Consider the following 24,013-nt stretch of genomic DNA (forward strand, 5'->3'; position numbering starts at 1 on the left):
ATAGACAATTTAAAAAGCAGCTTCACTACTTCTGCCCTTATAAGGATCCACTTGTTAAACACAAATGTCTGAAAATACTAGAGTCCTAGATCCAAGAGAAAAACATATCATTGGATCCACAGAAAAATTGTCTAATTTGCTCCAATGCCTTGACAGCATAACTTCTGGAACCAAAGCAGAAAATGGTATTCAACTCTCAATAGTCATCATATTTCTTCATCAAGTAATCAATTCTGATATCTATATTCATTCTTTAGTCTCATGTTAAAAACCAGCAAAGTTTCTTTCCACAATTAAGCTAGAAGTCACAAGTACTATTTACAAAAATACACTAACATTTTTGTTCATTTAGTTCAACAGTCAGCCAAAGGGTATCATTTATGAAAGACGCGGGAAAAAATAGATCCTAATTTGTCTAGATGCTTTATCTTAATCTCATAAGGAAAAAAAAAAGGAAATGCTGTGAATTCCTATTTTAAAAAGGCTTCAATTTTTAAATTGCAGCAATATAATCATAACTGCCTTTTTTACTCTGGATCCTGCAAATCTTTCAAACATTATGTTTGTTATATCCTGCAACTGGTCTTTCTTGTTAACAAAACTGAAAGAATATGTGCAACTTACAGAGAATGGCTTACTGTCTGAACAATTAACACAGCCCTCAAAAATTATGTTAAATTGTACCTCCAGACAGCTGTCAAAGAAGAGGGCAGGGCACATAACCCTATCTCTAAGTGGTATGAATGAGTTTAAATAACAAAATACATCACACTTCCTATTTAAATTGCATACTTATGAATCACTAGAAAGCTATCATTGCATTTGTTTGGATTTTACCATCCTCAGTTAGACAGGATCTTAATGCAAAAGGAAACTGTTTCATGTAGGCAAACATTTGCTTACACAGAAAAATGTATTTCCAATATTTGTATTAAACAAACACTGAAAATTACTATAATCCATGTAGACCATCCCTTAACTAATAATACTTTAGCTAATCACTTTACAAATAATTCCATTAAAAACACAGAGTAATTACCATTATTCCTCTCAATAGGCCAAAAGTTATTGTCTTTGCTTAATAAAAACAAGTAAACAAAAACCCAGCACCTCACATAAAAAAATCCCCAGCAAAAGCAAACAAAACCCTCCAAAAAAACCCCAACAACTAAGAGAAAACATCTTCTTGGAAAAAATGGTTCTTTCCAAGTATATGTGTTAGAAGCAATGAAAACACAGGTTGACAAGTTAAAAAAGAACTGATCAATTATATAAAGGAGATAATTTTTGTAATATGTAAGGTAAAAATAATCTTTGTAAGTAAGATTATATTTTCTGCTGCATTTCTGTCAAGTATGATGTAACATAATTCCTTGTACCACAAGGAGGGAGGACATCAATTTTGATAACAAGGCTATATTTATGAAATAAGAATCTGTGCCAAAACAGGCCACTCTTCACTTACTTTGTAGAATGACTGACACACCCAAAAGAATAATTTGAAGTGATTCTTACTTTGATGGGAATTGTTTACATCTCTGCTGACTGTAACAAGGAAAACGTTTGCTTTCCCCCAAGCAACTATTCAAGTGCAGATTTTAGTAATTACAGTATTCAGAAGAATCCCTGGATTTGGACTCCTACTGTCTGAAAAGCGGCATTAAAACATGCTCAGTTTACAAATATTACAACTAGTCCACAAAATTGCTTTAACACTTTTTGATCCTTAACTAGACTTGCTTTAACATCCTCCAATCTCCTGACTATGCACTACTGATCAGCTCAGGACAGGACTCCACCCACAACCAGGTGTCAGGGTCTACAGACAGCCATCAAATAAAATAGCCCCAAATTAGTTTTCCTTCATGTTCAAAGGTAGACTTTACACTCTTTCAGTCAAACTCTCAAAAACACAGTATCATCTATAAACATTTCTACAAATATACTGTATGTTGTCTATAATGGTATTTCCTGTATACCTTTCCGTGAGTTTACAGCAGACATTTTACAAATCCTTCTTCCTCTGTAAATGTCTAAATCCCAGCAGGCTTCTGGCAGGTCACCAAAAGTAAACCACTGTGCAAATAGCGTGACATAATTCTATCATTATGAAATGACACAGAAGAAGCAAACTTTCCAATTAATTTTAGCAATTACACGCCTAAAACAGGGTCTAAATTTAACATAAATTAGTGTAAAAAAAATAATCAACAAAGTAGAGTAAATAAAGCAGACTTGAAGTGTACCCTGAAGAAAGTGCTCTAAGTCACATGCCAGTCAGAGCTATGATGGTTATTTACTCTTGCATTACCAAAAAAAAAGTAGACTATATGAAGAAACTGCCTACTGGTTCAAAGGCACTGAGATACCTAGGTTTCTTTAACACAGGAAGTTTTTATCTAGTCTTAAGTTATATACCTTAAAACACCTACCTAGAATAAAAACTACTACATAATTTTGGGTGGATCAAAATGACACATTACAAAAAAGGGCCAGTTAATCTACTTAATAGGTAAATTATTTCAAGTACACCTAATATTTACAAATAGATTCATTTTTTCAATCTATGACTAAATATCCCTAGATTCACAAAAAATTAAAGTGCTTTCTGTCAAAAATTGAACACAGTGAAATATTTTCAAGTAGAAAATAGAAAAAATGTAACGCTAAGTTCTTGATAAGCACACACAAACTTAATGCAAGCAAAACTATGAGTTTAGAAACAAACTATCATGAGTGTTTGATCTTTAATTCTGTATGTTACATTATTTTCTGATCTTTGTGATACAAACCATTGTCAGCTAATACTAAAGATTGAAAAAATGTTTATCAGCCAAATGAAGTAGAGGAAAGATGGCTGTAGAACTAGGGTACTATCCATTCATTTGCTAAATCTCAAATAAATCCAAGTGGCAATTGTAGTACTGATTTCAGTTACATTTGTTAGAAAAAATTATGAACTTTTTGGAAGGACCCAGTTGAAATAAGTCGTGGTAACATCAAGACCTGATTGATTTGTCTAGCATCGCACACAGCAGTATGTTCCTGTTTCTACATAATACCTCAGTAAAGCCTACAATCAATCACACTGCTATACTGAAAACAGAAAACAGGTAACATTATTTACCTTTAATTTCTCTTTATCAGAGTACAGTAGACTTTAAAGAAAAAAAAATTGTAAAAACCCCACAACAAAACAGGACAAAGATGAACTTAGTTGCAAAGTCCCAGTGTCAGGAACAAAGACAGGCCTAAAAAGAAACTCATTTAGAGTCCTCATACAGTTAAGAGAATGCCTTAAAAGCAGTATATTTAATAGACACATGGTGAAGTGGGGTGGGGAGACAAATATATGTGAACGTACAGTCTACAGCTAGCTTTTTTCCCTCCTCAGGAAGAAGCACAATTAGTTTGTTAGCACAGAGTGGGAATACGATACCAGGCAGTTATGACCCATTCCTATCCCAGAGATTTTTAACATTCAACTATGAAAGCTTTACAGTTCCCATATAGTTTCTTTAACATTGTTTTTTTTCATAATATTTATTTCCATTACAGACACAAAGTAATAGAAGCACACACATAGAGTCTGGCGTGCACTCATCCAAAGAGACCTCATTTCTCCCCTTTTAAATGAGCCACCACAGCTGCGGTCCCAAAGATGAGAGTAGCAGGAGAGCATGATTCCATATGTTGGTCAACAACTTACAAGTTAACTCTAATCAAAGCAGGTTAGTTGTCTGCTTATCAAGTGCTGAAGAGACTAACAGTAGTGAGCAACAACACCTAGCTAAAGCAGACAAACGAGATCTCACAGATCTGCAAAACATCAGGTCCAATCAGGTGATTATTACCTATCCAAATTACCTATTTGAACATTCAAATTAAGCATAGTAACTACAGCTATGCTGCAAGATCCATAAGTGTTCTTTCACTGTCAAATTGCTCCCATGCCATTTTAAGAGGTTATTTCCATAAAAACCCTGACTACTTGTCCCAGGTGTACTTCAACAGCTTGAGAGAAGCAAACTAACCTCTACTTGCTACTGTGACCAGTCTATTGTCCTACCAGTCAATTCAGGATTGGTCCCACCATTTGTTTGCCAATGCTTTCATCACCTGTCTTCGGCTGTAAGTTACCTTGCTAAATTGAGGTATTCATTACCCATTTTAATTCTGAAGCTAACAGTGGACAGATAAACCTGCTTAGACATGTTAAAATAGTCCTAAGTACTAGTTCATTAAAATTCAGATGTTCAGTAATGCAAACAGTAAGAATGGATTCCATAAGCATTTATTTTATGTAGGCCAAACCAAACATGTTTTCATACACTATTAATTTTTAATATATCTCTTGACAATGCTACTGAAACTCATTGGAAGGTCATAATACATACTGTAATTTAGAAATTTAAATATTTAGATCTCAATGTATCACATGGAAGCCCTTTGGAAGTTTTGCAAGTTTCACATCCTACCTTCAATTTTAGTTCAATATATTTAAGACACTGGACCACACAATTTCTAGTAAGGTGACTGTATAACTTTCTCCAGTGGCAGAAGATGGTTGCAGGCAATAGCCCTTTCCATGTTATATGTCAAGTAAGCTGATAAGTGTACATACTACAGCTCCAAGGCTTCCTAGAAACTATGCTTACACTATCTTAGAAATCAGGCATGCAGGAGCTAAACATCACTCCTGATTACTTGGTCCAGTCTACCTCCAGCCATCAAAGAAGCTGTGGGCATCACCAAGCTGTTCTCATCCGCTGTTATTCTTCAGGGGGCCAACTCTTCCCTACTACAAGAAGATATGTATCATAGGTGACATCCGAAAATATTAAGCCCAGGAGTACAGTACCATTTGTTTCAAAAAGACCACAAGCTTTGCAAGAGATGAACTGATGAATTGCTCTAGTAGGCAATAGGCAATTTGTATGTTTACTAGAGTAAACTAGTTTACTGGAGTGTGATTTTTCCTGCTAACAAGAAAATACATTTACAACTAGCTGATTAATAAGAATGCAGAAAAAGTCCATGCTTTATAATGAGATTTTTCTTGTATGTAGTAGGACTGGAAAGTACCATCTAATCAATTTGGTAACCTTCTCAATTTTTTATGTCATATTTCATTAATTACCTTTCCTAAGACATCAGTGAATACTTAGATTGATTCCTTCACACATTAATAGTCTATTATGATTACTCTAAACTCCAGATTGTAGGTTCATTTGAAAGCTCTTTTCTATGAGTCACCAATAGCACCCCTGTTTTTGAAAGTTCAAAAGTCCTTTCCACTATCACCTCTACCTAGTAATAGCTAAAGTGCATTAAATAAGTGACACAATTATTTCTACTCAATAAACAGTACATTCCTCCTCCCAACCCCCAGTTGTGTTGCACTATCAATAAAGACAAGAAAAATAACAGTTTCAACTAAAGTCCTTCTATCATTTCATAGATATATTCCTGACAAGAGGAGGAGGAACCACCTTCGGAAGTTACCCTTCTTCAAGAAAAGACCAGCTATATATGAACCACTTCAGGTAAAGCTTTGTCTAATGTGCCTAGCAAAAAATTTCTAATGATGACAATTCCACAGTCTTCGTAGGAAATTTATTTCAGTCCTTATCCATCCTTTTTCTTGGAAAAGATTCTTTTCTTCTAGTATCTACTAACCTCTAAACTGAATTCTCTCTTCTGCAACTTAAAATCATAATGTCCTGTCACATCCCAAACAACATGGAGAACCATTTTTTACCATCCTTCTACACATCCAAAGGCGATGACCTTAACTCTCCCAGCATCATCCTCTCTGAGTAAAAGAAACCCCAACCTTTTTTAAGATATCTGGGGTGGTGAGAGGGAAGGAAGAAATTCCTGTGATGAAGAAAACGGCCAGTTTTTGTGATAGGTTCTCTAATTTTCAGAGAAATAAAAGAGAAGAAATTCAGGAAATTGAAACAAAAATATTAAAAACATTTCTCAATTTAACAACCTAACTTATCTCTAGATAGGAAAACAATACCCAAGGGAATACACCGTCTTTCATTATACTGCCCTTATACATCACCCCATGTACCATCAGGGCTATTAGGAAGGAGACTTGAGTTCTCCAGTAAAAGCAACAGAAAAAAGCACATGCTCAAGTAATTAAACACATGCCACTCCTGATCTACAGTAACAGTTTACACTGACACTAACTGCATTTGCAATTTTTGTACACATCATAAGTATTGCCTGTGAAGTCTTCCAAATATGTGAAGATTTCACTTCATAAAAATCATCATTCAAGTCTGAGAAGAATATTCTGATCTAAGCTCATCTCTGAATGGATTCTAATGCCCCGTTTGTCATAGTTCAGCAACCGTCATCCACAAAGATTTCTTTTTACAGATTTTTTTTATTGTTGTTTTGCACAAAGCACACGATTTGTTGAACTGCTATCCTGCATCTAACCAAGCAATGCTGCTAGGAGAAATGTACTATTCTGAAGAGTTTGATTTGAGTATGTTAGTCCTACTGGCAGAGTACAAACTGAAAACAGAGTTTCTGAGGAACAACTTTCAATTTTAAGCATAAGCATGTGAAAAAAGTCTGCAGAAAACAACTGGGAAGATACCATCTTAAAATACAGAGTGTTCCAAAAGATATTTTTGGCTGTAATAAGCAAGACTTTAGAGCTGGCCTTCGATTTGTAGGATGGTCTGTACTGTAAACAACATTTTTAGAACACAACTATAGTTCAGATACTTCTTGGGAAGGGATGTATTAGATTTGTCCTCAGACAAAAAGAAAAAAAAAGTAAATATCATGTCTGCATCTGTCAGTGACCATTTTCTCCTTTTCAAAGATTCCACTCTACAAGTACATCTTTATTAAACTGGTAACATAGACGTGTACACAAACATGAGACCAAGAGACAGACACTGATTACTGGATTCAAGCTCTCCCAGAAGACAGCCTCCTGTATCAAAGCCTGTAGCAATTTGTACTAAAATGTACTCGATGTCTTACCATAAGAATAAGACAGTCCTTTAAAACTCCGCTGTCTTCAAATAAAGAAAAATGTTTGTGGATGAATTTTCGCTTAAAGAAAATTCCAGTGGAACCTGCCAATACAAGAGTCCATTGCATTCAGCTACCTTAACAGGACATCCTCCTACTTCATTTCCACAGCTGCTGAAATCCCCTCAGTATCCTGTCAGCCCTTGCTTTAGATGAGGGCAGCGAGTGGCACAGTATTATACATGAAGGGTCAGTAGTTCTGAAATGATTCAATCCCACTGCTCAGAAAGACAGCTGGACATAGTGACCTTCAGAACAAGGTTCATCTTTTTTCCCAGGCTTTGTGCAAGAAAAGTAAACTCAAAATGGCAGGGAGTCTTGATAACTAGCTGAGGAAGCAGCCAGTGCCAATTTTACTGCAAAAAACCTATCCCAAGTCACAGAATAATAATAAATAATTAACAAACAGCAAAGCAAAAGTAGTTTTGCTTCTCCATTCTGCCAGCTGTTTAGTATTAACTAGTTTTTGTGCCCACTGATCAAGAGCCCAGGAAAATCTATACTGAAGTAAAAATTTGCATCCAGCATGTCTGTCTCACACACATCTCTGACTTGTCTGTAGTCTGATCAATGCCTGACCCTTTTATAACTAGCACATACAGTTAAAACACTACTTTGAGATATTTATATTTTTTCGTGCATAGTAGACCAACGCTGTCACTGGAGAACCAAGCTGAACTCCTCAGTTTCTTTCACTGGCAAATGAACTTTAGTCCACTTCAGTCAACACAAGCTATCAAAAGGTAGAGTCATCTTACAAACTGAAAATAAATTTAGAACTATGATATATGACCAAAGCCGAAGCAGCAGTAAGTTTTCTGCACCTTCAAACAAATAAAAATTAATATGTAATGCTGATACATAAAAAGCAAAAATGAAAGCTGATCGTCAGAATTAGAACCCAAGAATTATGTTGGAAGTAGTTACAAAAAATAATAGTAAAAAAAGAAGGTTCTGAAGCACTACAATATGAAAAACAAAAACAGTCAATATAGGGGTGGTACGCCTAAGTATCAAACTACCTGTATTACATTACCTTGTGAAGAACAGCATCTTAAGCATGTAAAATGGTCACAAAATGAAAATTGTATACCTTAAAAAACTATTATGCCATGGAGTTTACTAACCTAAATTTGGCGTAAATTTCCATGTCATCAAGACCCAGGCAGTTTGACTGGTCACTTTGCTATAACACAAGTTTAACTACGGACATGTACTTTAATCAAATAGCTCCACTTATGCAATTTGCTTAGAACCTTGACTTAAAAAGGCAGCATTAGTATTTAGGGCTACCAAGTGGGGTTTGTATTTTTTTTTCTATACAAGCAACAAAAGCCCCCACAAAAATAATTTGAAACCTTGAAGCATTACTGATACAACTATCTTTAACAGCCCTCTTTTCTGACCCACTCTTAAAACAAATATATAAATAACCAAACTCCAAAGAGAGTCAAATAACAAAGATCTAGGCACCATGTTGTCATTCCCAGAGTTCTTAATTCTGCACTGATGAAGCAGGACTGCCAGTGTTTCATTCTCAACTATTTTTCATGTGCTTATTTTTTACTTTCAGTCTCTGAAGTGAGAGAAATGTTGATAGGATACAACATGCATAAGCAACTTAAGTGCAGTCCAACTCTATCTACAGTTTTGGATGCTACAATAACTGAAAAATCCAGCATGCATATCCAAAGTTATTACTAGCTTACTTAAATGTACTAAATATGGCAACAAAACAACTTTCCTTGAGTAAATGAAAATAATTTCCAGAAGCAAATACTACAGCAAATACTTCAGTTTTTCTCCACTTCTTGTTCCGCCCAGCTCCCAAATCTTCTGCATGCATTGAACAGTCTTCCAACACTGTCTTTCTTTTCATCATTCAGAATATGCAGGCAAGTATAGCTGGCCTAGGAATGTACTTATTCTGGATGAATAAGATAACTATGCAACTCTTCTTATCTGTAGGGTTGAATTTCAGTAACAAGTTATACACTTCCTAAATCTTTGATCTTTATTGCAATAAAGCTCAAATTAAAATATTGTTTCAGTCACAGCGTTATTTCAGTAACAATGAATTACCTTTGCAACAAATGTCGCTTCTTTTGTATTGAACTAAGAAGCAACAAACCTATGTTCTCCTTTCACAAATGCCATTTCTTTGTTGCAACAGCAAGAGCTAGTGCCAACAACTGTTTTAAAAAAGTTTTAGAACAGGAAATAAACTTACTTTTACCAAGAACAGTCAACCATTGGGTAATTGCACCTTCAGAGTATCATTTAGCAACTTTAAGTATTGGTTAAAGTTTGCTAGGATGCAATAATAGAAAGGTATGTGAATTGGGAAGGGCATGTTTACCTTTCAATTGTGCTGGATATCAGCCTGTAACAGTTTCACTTACTGGGATAAAAGTATGTCAGTTGTTTTTCTCATATCAGACTGTTTGGATTTTCACATTCATAGTCAATTGCCTGTTTCCGAAACTCATCTCGAGTATGAGCTGAGTAAAAAAGCAAAATTATTTTACTCCACCCAGTCTTTATATGCTTCCCTCTGCAATGTCCCTCTGTCCCTCAGCACGCTACTGTTCATATACTCAAGTACTGGAAAGATTTCAGCTTTCAGAGGCTAGCATTAAAAACAATGCACAGTGCAGCCTGATCCTAAAAGGATCTGCGGTTCATTACATTAGGGAAAAAAAGAACAAATTTTACTCTGAAGATGAATACTTGCAGCAGTGATGAAAAGTCTCAAAGCCTCCACAGCTCAAGGTAAAGAAAGCCATCTGAGCTTTCTCTCTTGTAAAAGAAGAATGATTACCCTTTCAAGGTAATCTCTGTTAGATTTCAGTCCACAACTTCTTCCCTATCTTCTGCTCCATAGACAATCCCTTCTGCTCTAATTAGCTTTAGGTGTCTTATTTAACAAAATCATTTTAAAGGCCATTTTTTTAATTGCACTGTGAATAGAGGCATACACTCCAACTGCTTCTTGCATGCAGGCTGTTCAGATTTCCATTAACTGCTTTATGGTTCTTCCTTCATTCTTCTAAGATGAAAATTTCAACATTTACAATTGCAAACAAACAAGCAAAACAAAAAAAACCCACCCAAGTAGGCAGCTGAATGGGACTCTGGAGAAACAGGCAATTTCCCTGTGTTGTTGGCTATCTCAGCTGAAGCACAGAAGAAATAGCAAGGACCGACAATACTCCTTTCCTGGTTCAGTTTAGCATATTTTGAGCTAACTCAGCTGGTTTTGTACAAACTAAGGTGAAGAGGCATTCATGCAGCTTTCCATAGGCTCTGCTGTCAAATGCAACACAATGCATTGGCTCTGGAGTCTGGATATGGGGAACACAGACTACAGAAGAAACGATGCAGGAAGAAAAATGCTTCAGTTACTGCCCTGTGCTGTGTTACAGAACTGTGTGTAGTGTGATTTAAAAAAAAAAAAAAAATCATAAAATCCCTAACACAAATTACTGCGGAGCATTTAATAATGTGCTATTTGAAAGATGTTGCAGTTCAAGTTCTGCAAATTACAATCCAGTTACTTCAGAAATAAAGTATGGTTAAGAAGTCAGAACTCTGAAAATTCTAATTAAGCAACTAAGATGTTCTGTTCGCATCCTCACACATGCCAAACGGACCCAAGACTTTATAACAAGTTTCCTCAGGTTGAGATATGGTTTCAAATCACAGCTAAGATGATCTAACAATCTCCTCCCTCTCACTTCCTCCCTTGTACTAGTACCAACATTTTTCTGAACTTTTAGGGATCCAGCTCAGTGGTCTAAAGCAGCAGAAAGTTTTTCTTTGTGTGGGCAGAAGGGAAGGATAAGCTCAATGCAGGAAGGGAACTCCCTGAAGTAGCTCACCATTGGGTGGGGAAAACAGCAGAGCCAGACAAAAGAAGTGACACATGAGGCCTGGGAGAAGGGAAGAGGTGGGTCCATCCTTTTCAGCAGCCTACAACCAGATTCATCTTGCTGCAATGGAGAATGCTAAACAGAAAGTAAATGGGGATGCTTCTATGAAATTATCTGACATTTTGTTTGAATTCTTAAGCAGAATCTCAACTCCTGCCCTCTCAGAAAAAGCAGGCAGATCTACAGGCATGAAGTTCACTCTAAAACACAGTGCTTTGAATATGTGGTATGGGAAAATCCTCCCTTCGGCTTCCACCAGCCTCGGAAAACCTTAGCAGTGATCAATGCTATGAGACATACACATACATTTTGCTGAAATAAAATACACTGCTTCATTTAAGATTTCTTTGCTTATCATTTTATTTCCAATTATTAACCCAGAAACGGACATCTGCCTTACTGGAATTATTTACACATTCTATCTTTTTTAAGCAAATCACCATTTAAAGCGAGTTTGGATTAATCTGACATATCTAGGGTGTTTTCTCTTCCCTAAAGATAACTAATCCAGCTTTAGCAGCTTTTCAGACAAGCCATTTCATCTTTTATGTCTAGAGTCCAGAAGCTGGAACACACTATAATTTAAGGTACAGGAGTTGGCCTGAAGCTGGTATTGTCAAGACAGGCTCAAGGAAAAACCTGAATCTGCAGGATCCAAACTTTTTTACCTGACTCAAGCGCTAGAAGACAGAGACCACGATTTTACATATCTTTACAATACAGATCGCAGGAAAAAAATGGTACTCTCATCCTTTATGACTACAGAAAGGGAAAAACTAAGTCTTTGAACTTCACCTTTACTGCCTCCCCATTCCTTCTACAGCAACAGTGCTCTTAGTCTATTAAGGTGAACAAGTGGCTAGGAACAGTAAGGCAAGAAAAGTTCAAAAAGTTAAACAAGACAAACAAACTAATGAATACATAACAGTGCTGGAACAACTGCATACAGAGACATTCTTCTGTATGAAGTGAATTATATTTAAACTTAATTCTGTTATTTACATGACAAGAAAAGACAATACTAGCTATAATTCAGCAAAACCCAGATGAAGAGTAGAGGACAAAGCTTGGTGAGGAACAGCATGTAAATGAAAGAAACCAGGAAAAGAACCTCCAAAGAGTCTTGGAAAGTGCACTTTGAATGGACAAAGCTACATTCAAAGGTGAGAAAATAGAATGAGGGACAGAAAGAACAGCTACATCTATTTCACTTGCAATTTTTAAGTTCTGTTAGACTTCAGGTTCATATCCTAAGACTAGATAAAACTGAAGTTTTCTTGAGGTATGCATGTGATAAATGGGTCATCAAAACAAGATTAAAATTATCTTGCTAGATATACCTTTTGCTGTCTTCTGGTAAGTTCTCAGATATTCAGGTAACATAGAAAAGCTAAGGCAGGATGGGACCTCAGAAAACTGAGTCCAAATCAAAGCAGAGTCAGTTAGAGGAGACTGCTCAGGTCTACATCTGGTTCGTTTTCACTATGTCCATAATCTCTCTGGGCAACCTGTGCCAGTGTTCAATCATCCTCATGTCAAAAAAACCAAAACAAATAGACAAGCAGACTAAAAAAAAAAAAAGCCACCAAAAAAGCACCAAAAACCAACTCACTCTTTTTTCTTCTGTTTTAATTCTTTTTGTGTCCTATTGTTGAGCACCACTGAGAAGGGTCCAGGGCACTTTTTTTTTTCCATTTCCTCTCTCCAGTCAAGAACTTACTTTAATAAGATTCCCCCATCAGACTAAGTCACTGAGGCAAATCAATATGCTCTTTACACAGTGCACTCCAATCTTTGGTATCACACCATGCAACACAAGTCATGTTGAATGATAAAAGTATCTTAAAAATGGTATTTTTTTTCCCTGTGTAGAAGCACTATGAGTTTCAGGTCTAAGGAAACCACACCCACAAGAAGCAAGTTTATTACAGAGTTGCAATGCTGATTAGAGAGAGGTCACTGCTATTCTAGCTTTTACTTTTCTTCTTAGTGCTTTTAACTGCTCTGCACAGCTCCAAATTAGGAACAATTATAACTCTTTCACATACTAAGTGAATATTAGAAAACCCTTTTTGTCAATAAAAGTGCTTACTAAGGAACATACATAGATGTGCCATGAAAATCCACACCATGTGCACAAACAAGCATGCCAGCAAAATTTAAGTACAGGCTGGTCTGACACACTTCTCTGCCCTGAATCATGGCATTCGTAACCAGTGGGATATCTCACAAGTGTAATGGACAAGCAAGACCAGGACTGCAATTTTCTGATCAGCACAAAACATATAGACAGCTCAAAAAAAGAGAATACACTAAATTTATCACAATCAGAAAAATTTTGTATTGGTACTCCTTTTAAAGGGAGAGGGAGAGGGGAAGCTTCCAATTCCTGATAATGTTTTAAATCTACTCAGTAATATACTGAGTATTTATGCTAAAATACTAACAAATTCTAGTATATCAGTTCCTTGCTCTTAAGAACTGATATATATTGATCATATATACAAGAAACTTATTCTAAACCCAAATTTATTTCATATATTCACTCAATGCAGCCAATGTAAAAATGTCATCTTGCACTTAAACTATAACATGAAATTCACACCCTCAGATTTTATGTACATCAACTTCTGAGTTCAGGTCCTCAGTTTTCAATTTGATTCTCAGTATTCTATTTAATCTGTTTTGTAAGTTTTATTTTTTTTTAAATAAGAGTAAATTTTAAAGAAGCAGCTGAACTGACTGCATATTCACCACAACAAATGCATGCTGCTAGTATTTATTGCAGTAAGCAACTTAAGGGGACAGCAGGAGTAGGAAAACAAAACAAAACCAGCTGTGATCTCATTAGCCAAGCTCATTATATAAGACCTAATTAGCCACCATTCCACAATAATGTGAATAAACCCTATGGACACTGATGAAAAGGGGGTACAGGCGCTGAATAATCATATAACACTGCAGCACACTGTCAACTTAGTAGCTGAAGTTCTAGAACATATTTGGGTAAGAGCTCCACTAATGCACACTGTAGAAAGCCCATGGTCAGGCTTTGTAAATGCAAAGCCCTCTTTGCTTACTAATTGCAGTACGAACAGGAGTTCAAATATGAACATGTAAAACAAGGCAGGGGACAGGGCGTGTGTTACATGAAAAAAAACTTCGAAACACTTCAGTCTCCTTCCATAAGCATGTTCTATGTTAGTATTATTTAATACTTCTGCAACGTGAGAAATATGAACAGAATTTTATTTTGGGCTATTACACATAGGCTTAATCTTGATTTCTCAATTTGTCTCCTCCTTTAATTTATAAAAAGTTTAACCACTCCTGTATTAAGTTCTTAAAAAAAAAAATAAAAGGCCTGTAATTATATACTTCAGGCGATTTTTCCCCCCTTTTCCATCGGTTTTGTCACGTGAAAGATGAACAGCACTGTCACGTACAAATATTTACTGGCAGCCTGGACCTCAAGTCAGCTACTACAGCCTCACTTAGAAGAATCACCAATCAGGATAACAAAAACTTCCTACATAAAGTTGTTTAACTTTTTAAGCAATTTTTCAAAATGTTTCAGTATTTTAAGCCAGTGTTGCGGGTTTTTCTTGGACTAGGATTTTGAAACAACAATGCAGCTTAGAAAGTTATTCGCAGCTTTCTCCTCTTCTGTAATAATTTTCACTTCTCATTACTAGTTCATGTTTGAATGTTATAGCCAACAGTTTGATGCTGCACTAGAGTGGAGAGACTTACTTGTTAAAAGTGAATTTATATATTTAATATCCAGCTCAAATTTCAGCATTTCAATTTCTACTGAATCTACAAATAAGCCCAGATTCTTTTTAATAAAATATTTTTGCTGAAAAAAAAATAAATTAGGAGAACGGTTTGTTTCAAGTTCTGCACAGACTAATATTTTCTCTTTTCCTTCTAAGCAAGATAATTTCTCAGTTATCCAGATCCACTGATATACTTTGTTTTGCATTATTATTTACAAAATAATAATGCAGCACAGCTACGACAGAAAATAAATCATGTAGCAAAAAAGGTATTTTTTGCGTAATTAGTCCAATTTTAAACATAAGTGAAAAGAATACTTTACATGAACCTATACGTATAATATGATTCCTGAGAAACTAACTTGAGAAAACACCTGAAAAAGACCATCTTTTCTCTAAACACTGTACAAAAATTTCCGCAGGGTTGATATGAGAAGACTTCCAGTGATGGCCACATGACAATACCAGTCTTCCAAGAAGAACTTATACAAATTTCAATAGTGTAAATCTATTTAATATGACTCTCCCTACACCAGTCTCTCCAGAAGATACATTTTATACCTTTGGCACACATCCATTCAGATAAAGGGACAACAGTACCTACTTAGGGAAGAACAAAATAAAATAGGCATACTGTGAAGATTATATCAGCAATAGAAAGCTCAAACTTTTCAGTGATAAATTAAGATAGATTTTATCAAAAAACTGTTACAAAACTACAAGTCTAGCCTCACATTCTAGAGACTCAAGATGTACAAAAGTATCATCCATCAGCATTTGTAAATATTTAAAGATATTTATATAGGTAAGAACAACTAAATTATTGAAATTACCTTTTTTCCCCACTCTGGAAGGAATATCAAATATTCCAGGCAAAAATTTACACCTATCTGCAGTTATGATGAGCCTAAAAACCACCTCCCAGCCAGCTGTGATGGAATTTCCCCTCTTTCTGCAACGGGTCAGGGTGACATCAGGCAAAGACCATCACAAGTGTTCACATTTCACTCTCAAGATGCACATGCGTTGATGGTCCAAAGCTACAGCTACACAGTGATTTTCCCAAGGTCCTAAAAGGACATGATATCTGAGAAGCCAACATCCCTTCTTATACCACTGTAGTCCTTATTTTCATTGCCCTGCACGTCCACAAAGAAAACATGAAAATATAAGTAAAACAAGAACAAAAACTATGTTCAAAACTTCTCTCCTCAGTGAAACAGTAGATAAAGACCATCAACTAAGCTGAATACAGAAAAAAATTTCCAACCAACAAAAAACCCTCAAACATCCTCAGAAAGAAAGGAAAAAAAGCTGTTTAACATTTATTTTGGAAAAGCAGTTAGTGTTACAAAACCATAAAAAGTTTCTGTGGTTTCAGGGGAACTAAAGAAGGTATGACTTCTAAACCTTGAGAGGTTATCCTTCTGTTACCCTCACAGAATTCTACCCTGAAAAATGAAGCACTTATCATTATCCATTTCCACATAAATAGACCTAGCCTTGAAAAGTAGAGATGCATAACCTCATATCAAATGCTGGTCATTTCTGGATGAAAGAATTTCAATTTATATCATATAATTAATTGAAAGTAGGTTTACAAGTAGGTTTACAAGTAGGTGCTCAGTGAGGTACTACTTTAAGGTCTGGTAGTACAAAACCAGGGAAAAACTTTAGCAGACATAGTTGCACAGATCACCAGGAAACTTTAAAGACTAAGTAAACTCTTTTGTGACCAGGGAAAGAAAAGTCCCTTGTCAAGGAAAAAAGTGTTAGATATACTTTGTATGTGAGAGATATTTGACTCATAGATAACATTTTCAGGGCAATTAAGTGCAAAGAATAAATACCACCTGGTTTGAACGCATGTCATCCCTTAGAAATATGTCATATCATTTGGTATAACTATATAAATTCAATACAAAAAGTGAACCCATAAGATTAGACTTAACCTGTTCCATGTCTTTTTCACTAACTTATCAAGGATGCGTAATATGGCAAAATGAGAAACAGAAATATTGCTCCAGTTCAGTTTTGATGACAGGGTTTTTTAAAAAAACACTTACTCAACACTGCATTCACCAATGTCACTATCCACAATTAGGTAGCTACTGCCTTCCAAGTAAAAAAGGATGCAGTCCTCTTGTTGAAAAATAATTTTAGTTTATATACCATGATTTTTGCTTTAAAATCCATTTTGACAACTTCAGTGGGAAATGCTCTGTGAGTTTATAGCAGCCTTTAACAGTTGAAGTCAGATTGGTAGCACTTCCTTCTAAGGAACTCTTAGTTTAAGGACATCGCAATGCAAGTCCTTAAAGATGCAAGTAACCTACTTGACTTAAGAACAGACGAAGAAAGATAAAGAAGGTTATTACATGAAGACCATTCTATCTACTTGGAATACAAACCTCACACTAAGAATCCAGCTCTTGCAAGAGCAGAAAACACTTGCCATAAGATGATGATGATTATTGATACCACAGTGAAAATGCTCAGCTTACTGACATCAGTGTTTACACACAGAGGTTTGTCACAGTGAGCAGCAAGTTACACCACTTTGCCATAGAAGTTCAATATTGAACAATCTACATGGCATCAGAGTGTGACTCATCAATGTTCTCCACTCACACTGGTTTTCAAAGCGGGAGGCATGGAGCAGTTTGCCAGCAACTGCAAGAGTGGATAGAAATCAATGGCTTGTACACACATAGACACACAAACAGTCTCAGTTTAAATAATTTTCCAGCATCCATCTTGTGCAAAGACAATGGAATTACACAAATGCTCACCAAAAAAAAAAATTAAAAAAAATCAAGGGTTAATTAGCTCAAAACAAACAAACTAAAAGCCCCTCCAATTTGTTGAATCAGTGCAAGCCTCAAATGGTATCAGAAGTGATAGGGCTCTGACTCATGTTTACAGAGAAAAAAGCTGCACTGCTTCAGCCCTTCCAGCTTCCTACCATCTGCTTCAACCTTCTCCCAGAGCCACTCACCCTGCAAATGAGTTGACAGAAGAAAACATGACTGTGCCTGAGTCAATTCAGTTCAGCCAGTATCTTCACTTAAAACCACATTTTGTGGGAAGTTTATTTTGCCTGTCTGAACTGAAGCAGCTCAGGTGCAGACATATTCCCTCCTGCTACCTGCTCAGTAAGGTCCAAGAGGGAAGGGAGCTGGCACACAGGGGCTACTCACAGTAGCAACATACCCAAACTTGTCTTCCACCGCTCTGGAACTCATGAACTTGTGCATCCACACAAGATTTGCCATTTAACAATATGCCCATTTAAAAAATCCTACTGTGTTAAATGTCATTCACCCTCCATCTTGCTTTCCTGTAACCTGCAAAATCAGTACTCCAAATGACCACAGGTATAAAGGATTCTTTCCTGAGTATGTATACCTAGCTGAATAAGTGCAGTAAGTATGAAGTGAGTTAGTTCTGCCTCCACTGCACAAATAAAGGAATTTACATATATGTAAATACATTGGCTGAACTGGCTAGGTACAGCAGCAGATCTGCCCTTCAGTTACAGATGCTATCTTTGCTCTGGGGAAAGGAATTTGTTTTCTGAGCTTTTCATGCAGCTACCTTGATAAGTGAGCACTGAATACTTTAGAAAAATATGCATGTGTGTGTAATAGGGGAAGGCAAAGGAAAAAAAGAAAATGAAACACAACACCAAATTTACAAGAAAAAAAAAGAACAGTTAAATACCACATGATTAGAGTTAGGAAAAAGTTTCAAGGTAAAATAATATACTGAAATTTTAAAGACAAATTCAGTAATTTGTGGTCTCTCAACTTGAGTAATTTAAAACAGGCATAATTTTTAAGGACAACTCAAGCACAGCATCCCCCTTAGGACCCAAAAGTGCTTGCAATCATTCATGTTACATGTAATAGACAAGTTGCAGAAATAAAACTGCTTGTTATTTGCATTCTTTTCCTTTGGAAGGGGAGGGAGACAGGAATTATAAATATTTTACCTGCTTGAAAGCTCATGGTTTATTGCTTTTCTTTTAAGCAAATCCTAGCTTATCTCTTTGAAAATAAAAAAGAACAGTGAAATGATAAAAGGAAGAAGTGGTGATGTACTTGGAGTATACAAGAGATAAAAGTCAACAGGGAGAAAGGAATAAAACCAACTGAAAGCAGGAGCTGGAAAAAGTAGGCAGAAAAAAGCACAGAAGCACCAATACGAAGAAACAAAGATTACAAAGGCACAGCTCAGTGTCAAAAGTTATCCAGGTCAAAATGTGTGACATATGTTTGCTTTTGGAGACCTAAAATTTGTTGATTTGGAAAAATGTATTTCTCCCCTGAAGAGTATTCCAAAGTACATGAGATAAAGCACTGGATGAATGGATGTCAAGAGTAAAATAAAAGGAATGGGGGGGGAAATCACATTGGAGAAACAAATGAAGCCAAAGACTAAGGGACAACTGTTTATGTTAGCATGATGTTTTCAAGGAATTAGTTCTCCAGGAATAATCTCTTTCCTACTTCCCCTCTTCACTGTGTGAAACCAGGGAATGACCTGGACCATGAGTACCTATTTTCCAGTTTCCAAAACCAAAAGGAACAAAATAATTTATTACAATTAAAAAAAAAAAAAAGACCAAACAATTCCAAGAACATAAAGAACATAAAGAGTATCTTCCTCTTCAATGACAGTTGAACCTTACAGTTCAGACACATAAGGCACATGCCCGTTTCAAAACCACTTTGTTCCACATGTACACAAAGAACTGAAAGACATTTCTGCCATATTCAATAAATAGCTGGTTAATGAGAAGCATCATAACCAAGTAAGCCAGTAATGGCAACGACACTTAACAACTCAGGATGCTATCAACTGATCAATAAATAGTAACTTCACAGTACTAGGAATAACACTTCAAAGTAACACTCTTCAACAAAAACTCCCCTCTTTTTCTAACATTGACAATCTTCTGCAGTTGCAACATCACTAACATACTGAAGACCGTTCTCATAGTCTTTAGGTTTGGGTTTTAATTAGCCTTCAGAGGATGAGTAATAATTTTTCAATGCAAGTGCTTTCTAAAGACCAAAATCTACCTTATAATTATAAAAATAAAATACCATTGCCACCCTCTACTTTGATTTTCCTTAAAAGGAGAGTGCAAGTGATACAAGAATGACTCAAGAACGGTACATAGGAGAATTTCTACAGTTATATTATATAAAGCCCAAGATTCTTCCCCGCTTCAAGACTGCCAGTTAGAATAAGCACCAACTACATATGAAAATGCTGTAGCTTGACTAAAAATGTTGTCAATCACATATGGTTACACTGCAAATAATCTCAAAGACCTGACAGAAGTTGCAGAATTCAACTCCGGTAGAGCACGTAACTCACAGTAGTAATAAAATCAGAAGGTGATGAACAGCCAGCTGCTCATCCTGCTTTAGCAGTTCTGAATCATGCAGCTGCAGAGAAAATTTCTCTCTGAAGGATCGAAGTGTTAAAACATACAAATAAACTGTAAACAGTAGCTGGATAAATCAGTTTTACAATCATGACCATAAAACATTACAGTTTCGATCCTACATTTACACTTGCGTTCAAAGGTTGTTCTGAAGATGACGAGACTGCACACAGATGCAAGTGTCAGCCCACACAGAAAAGCTTTACAAAACTAGGCAAACAGAATACAGTAGCACCCAGTCCTGATGCAATACTGTCAGGTTACACCTTTAATACCCGTTCAAAACCAGGAAAGTAAACACTCTTGCACTGTAGATACCATAATCGACTGTGTTATTTCAACTACTGACATGATATTCAAGCTTCATAATGTCTGCAGAAGATTTACAATTAATAAATCCCTCTAAAGTAATCTGAAGCCCACTAATGACAACTCATCTGCTGAGCTCACATATGCATTTAGCCACTCGTTACCTGCCGAGCATTTTTACCTTCTTTACTGCTACCAGTGCTGTTGAGATGATCTGCATTTAACAGGTACAATTTTGGGTTTGTTAATGTCACTATCTTCTTGCTTGAAGACACCAAGTAATGAATGACCTTGTTTCTCAACTGTATCACTTAGCAAAGCAAACATAATTCCTGTAGGCAGCACTGAGCCTCAGTTATAAATAATAGCTCCTATTCCAGAAAAAAAGTAATGTGAAGATTTTTTTCCCTGCCACAAATCAAACTACAATAATTTAAAACACTAACCCTTTAAAAATAATTCAATTATTGTTACATAAAGTGTTTTAGAAGTATAAACATCTTTGTACTTGGTGCTTAAATAAAAATAAGTAAACTGTATTGCTCATATCAAATGCCTAATTCTTTATTGCCATATGTAGTTAATTTAACCACTCCAACATAAGTGCAAAAATCAGTATAACTGATTTGCTGTCACTGTATGTTCACTTTACACAGATGAAAAGGACTCTTGAAAATTCAGAGCAACAGAGAAAACAGCCCTAGAAGGACAACACAAGCGTGTTTAAAAAAAAAGCAAACCAAACCAAAGCAAACATAGCTTAAACTAAAACCAAACTCATATACAAGCTATCATCACAAACAGAAACTAATGCTGTTACCTAGTGGTGGAATGCTAGGTACATGCAAAATTGTATGACTCTTTACTTTTTTCCTCCTCACCTGGAATTCTCATCTACAAGCTATTAAGCAATGTCAAGAGAACAAAACCAGGCCTAATTAATAAACTAATGAAAGATACCTTTTTTCTTGCATTCAGTTCTGTGACAAAAGGTCCGTATTTTTGCACCTGCCAGTTTTGATGCTCAGAGTAATTAACACACAAGAAGCTACATCGTTTCCTGGCCATCCCAAACCTGTTGTTTTACACTCCTCATGCAACATCATCAAGAGCTTTTATACCTACAATGTTAATCCTCAAACATTAGTTTTTCACAGAGTACGATAACCCAAACTGTATTATGCACTTCTCAGCATCTTATCAGATCACATTTTCAATTATACAAACCTGTATTAGGTGAATTCAGTCAGCATTCTCTATGACACCTAAATAAAAATGTTTATTTTGCTTTCAGTCAGAAAATAAATAACTAGAGGAGGAGAAGGAAGATATGAAGACTTTAACATCACTTACTCAAATGCAAAGAAGAGTCCACTGGTGACCAAGATGAGAACAAGAGTCAGGTAGAAAACTCCAGTCTGTCGAGCCATCATGATCCTCCCATTGCAGAAGAATTTGTTTCTTCCAGGAAAAACCTCCCATTTTCTCTTGGGAACTGATTTCTTTTTCTTATGGGGAGACTCCATGGGAGACGAAGAACTGTGTGTGCTGATCTGACTGTATTCACAGTCTTTCATGGGCCCACTACCACCTCCAGGAGTCATCAAGAAAGAGTAAAATGTGGGGAGAACCCCACCAAAAATATATACAATATATATATATGTGTGCAAATATTCTTGTGACCAAGACAGCCCTCTCCACGAGCCCCAGTTAATAAAAAATGCAAATAAAATGATGAAAAGTCTGCTACCAGACTAGCAAGAGGTGTATAATGCAAACACCAGTTAACTCTTCAGAAACCAAAGCTGTCATACCAGAAACGCTTGAGAGGGATCCTTCCTTCCTCCACCAGTTACAAAACAACCATGTAGGACAATCCTTTTCAAAACAACTTATCACAAAACAAAACAAAGAGGGAAAAAAGCAATTATAAAGCAATTAGGCTCCAAAAAATAAGTCTTTTTTTTTCAAGTTTATTTTCAAATGGGAGGATTTTTTTATCCTTCCCACGCACACCCTGAGAGCTCTCTCCGAGGGTCAGAAGGTTGGTCAAGGCAAGGTTTTGCAATCGAGTCTATCATTCATAGAGATCTGTTATAATCCTCCTTTGCGCAGCAGATTTCACTGCTAAAAATGACCATTCCTAAGACGTCCCCTCGAGAGACACGCGTAACAAATCATTAAGGAGGAGAAGACAAAAAAAAAACCAAAAAAACAAAAAACCACACTCAAGTAAGGAACCAGGCTGCAACTCCAGTTCCGAGGAACACTTCAAGCTCTCCTCCTCCTGAAGCCGCAGTCCAGCGGGAAGCGGCCGCCGCTCCGCGCAGACCCGGGGGCGCAGGGCTCCCCTGTCACTACTCCATAGGAAGGGATTCTCCCGAGCCCGCGGCAGCCCGGGGCAGGGCCAGTCGCCGACAGACACCAGCGCCTCGGGAGCAGGTTCTCCTCATCCTCCCTCCCCGCCGCCGCCGCGCTGCTCAATCCGCGCCTCCCCCTACACAACAGGTCCCCGCCGCCGCCTCATGCTGCCCAGCGCCTCGGCCCCGCGGCAGGGAGGTTGGGAGGCAGGGGACAGGGAGGCTTCGCCGCCGGTGGGAGACCTCCACCAAGACTTATCGCTCCCCGCACCATCCTCCCCGCCCGGCTCAGCGCCGCCGCGGGCCCTCGCACCCCGCCCCGCCGCAGGCTCTCGCCCACGGCCCGCGGCGGTGCTGGGCCACCCCCCGCATCCCGCCCCCTCCCCCGGCGCGCAGGAGCGGCTCCCGCCGGCGTCCCTGGCTCCGCTGGGCTTTGGCCCCGCAGCGAGGTGAGAAAAACGCCCGGCCTCCCCCTCCGCGAACCAGAGAGCGGCGACTTTCTCTCCACCTTTCTTTAGGAGCCTCTATCCAGGTTTCCCCCCAGCAGCCAGACCCAGAAGCAGCAGCTGCCACCACCTTTTCATTTTCAGGGGGAGGCGGTAACCACCGCAGCGCCGGCCGCCCGCCCGCGGGAGGAGCCGGTGAGGGACAGGACCACACAGGCGCGCACCCTCCGCCGCCCCCGCCGGCCGCTCGGTCACTCAGTCGCTTCCCGGCGAGAGGGCAGCAGGTCCCCGGCACCAGCCGACCCGGCCCGGCCCCCTCTCCCCGGCCACTGGAGCGCGGCGATAGCGCTAACTTCTCTCCATCGCCGCCCCCCCAGGAAGCCGCCCGCCGGGCAGCGGGTGCCCGCGGTGGAGCTCCGCTTCTGCCGCCGCCTCCCGCTCAGCCCTCGCCGCCCCCGCCCCACGCTCCGCCGAGCCGCAAGCGGTGTGTGCCGCCAGCCCTGGGCGGCGACGGCCCGATCCTGCCCCGCTCTCGCGGCCGAGGGCAGGCGACTCCCGCAGCCGAGTCCCGCGGGCGACCGCTGGACACGGAGAGGCCCCACCCACGCGGCCCGACCTAGCGGGACCAGCCCCCGCCCCGTGCGGGCTCAGACACGGCACT

At 38.1% G+C, this 24,013-nt stretch overlaps 1 protein-coding gene across 5 annotated transcripts in view; it reads right to left on the reverse strand.

Moving 5' to 3' along the window:
* ZDHHC14 (zinc finger DHHC-type containing 14) overlaps window positions 1-23,229 on the reverse strand; it is a 99,881-nt gene extending 76,652 nt beyond the window's left edge. For 3 of the 5 annotated variants that reach the window (XM_027631189.1, XM_027631182.1, XM_027631166.1), the window contains exon 1: window positions 21,900-23,228. In XM_027631189.1, coding sequence (XP_027486990.1) covers window positions 21,900-22,150 — 251 coding nt within the window. In that variant the 5' untranslated portion in view covers window positions 22,151-23,228. Of the gene's footprint in view, window positions 1-21,899 lie in introns of all 5 variants that reach the window. The other 2 variants (XM_027631195.1, XM_027631174.1) reach the window with 2 other exon arrangements.
* Between the last annotated feature and the right edge of the window lie 784 nt (window positions 23,230-24,013).

Source organism: Corapipo altera, unplaced genomic scaffold (assembly GCF_003945725.1).
Source record: "Corapipo altera isolate COAL_440 unplaced genomic scaffold, ASM394572v1 2b, whole genome shotgun sequence".
NCBI lineage: Eukaryota > Metazoa > Chordata > Aves > Passeriformes > Pipridae > Corapipo > Corapipo altera.